This window comes from Neomonachus schauinslandi, chromosome 9 (genome assembly GCF_002201575.2).
Source record: "Neomonachus schauinslandi chromosome 9, ASM220157v2, whole genome shotgun sequence".
Classification (NCBI taxonomy): Eukaryota; Metazoa; Chordata; class Mammalia; order Carnivora; family Phocidae; genus Neomonachus; species Neomonachus schauinslandi.
In genome coordinates, this window is record NC_058411.1 from 76,190,843 (window position 1) to 76,194,239 (window position 3,397).

At 41.5% G+C, this 3,397-nt stretch overlaps 1 protein-coding gene across 1 annotated transcript; it reads right to left on the reverse strand.

Moving 5' to 3' along the window:
- Nucleotides 1-2,110: 2,110 nt before the first annotated feature.
- LOC110585201 (40S ribosomal protein S12-like) lies at nucleotides 2,111-2,506 on the reverse strand. The gene has a single exon (XM_044917938.1). It carries the CDS (start codon nucleotides 2,504-2,506, stop codon nucleotides 2,111-2,113), a length of 396 nt encoding a protein of 131 aa, XP_044773873.1.
- Between the last annotated feature and the right edge of the window lie 891 nt (nucleotides 2,507-3,397).

Here is a 3,397-nt window from a genome sequence, read left to right on the forward strand (position 1 = left end):
AGCAAAGCAATAAATCAAGCCCTGGTTTGTATCATTTGACTATCTCCATGGTGTAAATACTCACACCATGGCTTTTTTCAAATGGTCAGTTTGATGTCACTGAATGCAGGGTTGAGAATTCACAGTAGCTTTCTGTTACATGGTATTTCCACCATGCAGATGCAACTGCAAATAACAGCAAAAGCATAGATAATAGTGTGATGTAGTAAAAATAATTAGGAAGTCATGACTTTTGAGTATTTGTTACCTCTGCTTTAATATACTTACATTGGAAGCTTATATAACTTAATTTTTGATAGTGACTGTGTTGAACCACTAATATTCAAATTTCCTAAATCTAACAGTTGACTCTTACAAGCCTGCACGAGGCAGCCCCAGTTCACCACTTGTTGTCTATCCAATGCTCATCCTCCCTTTTTCCTTTCTCTTCATATATCTCACCTCCTTTACCACACATGACTTGGAGGAAGATGATCTTGTCCTCAGTTCTGGGGCAATTTGCAGCCCATCATGGTAATCCCACCTCCTCACATAGTTGAAGAAATCCCACCTCCTCACATAGTTGAAGAAATCCCACCTCATGTAACTCAATTCTGGCTATTAGGTGTGAGATAGAGTCTACTGGAGAAGTTATAGAAGAAGTCTCCACTTTCTTGTAGGTATTTTCTCTCTCCAGATATTGTCATGACTGAAGGGGCTCAGGAATGGCTACAGCCATTTTCCTACTGGCTTGAAGGTGAAATCAGCTCATAAAAGAAGGGAGAGCATCACAGAGAGAGATGGAGCTGGGACCTCAACATGCCAAAGCCTAGAGCTCACCCTGTTGCTGATCCTCTCACTACATGAGATAAGAAATGTCCTTCTTGTTTAAGCTAGTTTGAGCTGGAGTTTTTGTTTATTTGCAGCTGAAAGTTAAGTTGCTTCCTTCTCTGCCAGGAGTTTGGAAGACATAAAAGCAGCCAATATAAAAGTATGTGATAAATTAGCCTCTTCAGAAGCTCAGCTCCTGAACAGAAGAGACTAACTCACAGCAAACAAGGAAACAATCCAATACAGATTAGAAGTACCTGTTTTTTTTTTATGCTGCATGGCAGAGACTCTGAATTTAATCGGATTTTAGAGGGAAGTCTGGTCAGCAAGATTAGAGTTACCATTGACCCCTTTGTGGAAGAGACGGGGTTTGGGTCAGGTCCTAAAGAATGAGTGAGATTTGAGAAAACAGGGAATAATGTTTCATGTGACTGGGGAAGATAAATGGAGAGGCTCCTAATTATGCCACCCAGAGTCCTATTCTGTGGGCTGCAAGCATCTTTAGGGTCAAAGAATATACTTCTTCATTTTGCAGAATATCTGAACCTGTAATTTTTGTTTATTTACACATCGGCTACACTTTATGGGCATTTTTGTTAGCCCAAACACACACTGTGTAAAGGTCTTGGAATTTTGAAGAGTATGGTATCACAGATATGCCTAATTTCATTCTCTTCTCTTGTTCTCTTCCCTCCTGGTCCTCTTGATGCTTCCTCTATATTCTCAGCCTGTCAGAGCCCACTGGTGGCCTGATGGCATGTATACACTCCTGCTTTGAGGCAGGGCTACTCTCTCAGTTCTAACCTCCAGTTGCCTGCACTTTCTTTTTTCTTTAAGCCAAGAAGGAGACTCCATACTTCTCCTTGCTATAGTATTTATGCCTTTCTACTCTCACCATCTGAGCATTCCTTCCCACTTTTTACCCAGATCCCCCCTGCCATGTGTATGACCACTGTTCTCTCACCAATCCTCAACTGTTGCCTTTCATTTATTTAAAAAAAAAAAATCCTTTCACATACTGGAATCTTCCGGCAAATCTCTCAAGTATATATGTGACATAAGTGGAATGCAATTGCATTGTTTTTAAAAATACTCTTCAAAGGGGATGCTGGACACTTAGCAATAGCCAGCAGAAGGAGGAGGCTATGACAGATTCAGAAGGAATAAATGGCACTGATGGGTCTTTGGAACTACAGTTCTCCTTGCTTGGTTCCCTGCCCACTGAGAAGCATGTATTTTTATTATTTATTTATTTATTTATTTATTTATTTAGGGAACAAGAACCAAGTTTATTTGTTCATTACTTGCATTTGAAGTATTCATCGATGACATCTTTCGCCTGAGACTCTTTGCCATAGTCCTTAACCACCACACAACTGCAACCAACCACTTTACGGGGTTTTCCCTCTCTGTCAATTTTACAGAGGCCTACCCATTCCCCTAGTTTCTTGTTGTCATCAGCCTTGATTAGGTTGATTTGGTGTTCAGCACAAAGGGCCTTCACCAACTTGACATACATAGGCTTATCACAGTTGGATACAAGCACACAAAGATGGGCTTGGCGCTTGTCTAAGGCTTTGGCAGCTTCGCGAATTCCACGTGGTAGGCCATCGTGGATGAGGGCGGTCTTTGGCACCTCTTGTAAAGCAGTATTAATGTCCATTACACCTCCGGCAGCAATGCCTTCCTCGGCCATGGCGGTGGATTACGAGTGTAGCCGAATCTTGACTGCACGGGACCCTCGGCCTCCGCGCGACTGGGCGGCGGCAGGGAAAGAGTGAGAGGCATGTATTTTTAGATGCCGGTTACTGCTTTGCTCAGGATCATGAACCAATTAATATGAAGACAGCGGGCTTGAAATGAGCAAGACAAAGACAGTGAGAAACAAAAACCATAAAACCCCTCAGAACCAGCAATGTTATTTATCACAGATTTCTTCTCAATATCCAACACAGAAATAGCCTACTTTATCCAAAATTTCAACATAGCCTATTGCCCACCAGGAATGGTCTCATAAATTGGGTTGAATTAATATCAATATTTCTTTTGGCCTTGCTGCTCCCTGACAGCAATATTTCCTCCTTATGTCTAAAAAGTATTAGGCATTCACACAGCTACGTAGTTGATGCACTCACTAAATTTTTTCACAAACTATTGTTTCTCATAATTGTCATGAAGTATTTGTAGGTCTCAGAAGGAAAATACCTACCCTTGGTTTTAATGACTTCGTTTGGCAAAGTAACCAGGTCAGTCTAGACACTGGCCATTATGGTTCATTACAGGATGAAGAATGTCCAAGCACAAGGTCAGGTTCGAGTAGTGGGGAGAGTCGCAGGGTAAGATGTGGGGCAAGACCTGTCTGGGAGGCAGGGAAACAGAAGGATTAAGAACCTGGATTGGAATCCCAGGTCTGCCCCTGACCAACAGAGTCATCTAAGGCAAATTATGTATCTTCTTGGTAACTTGGTTTCTCTGTGTATAAAATGGGGATAATAATCGTTCCTACTTCAGAGACTTAGTGATTAGAATGAAATGAGTTAATGTGTGTAAAGTGCTGGTACATAAAAAAACTTACACACGTTGAATA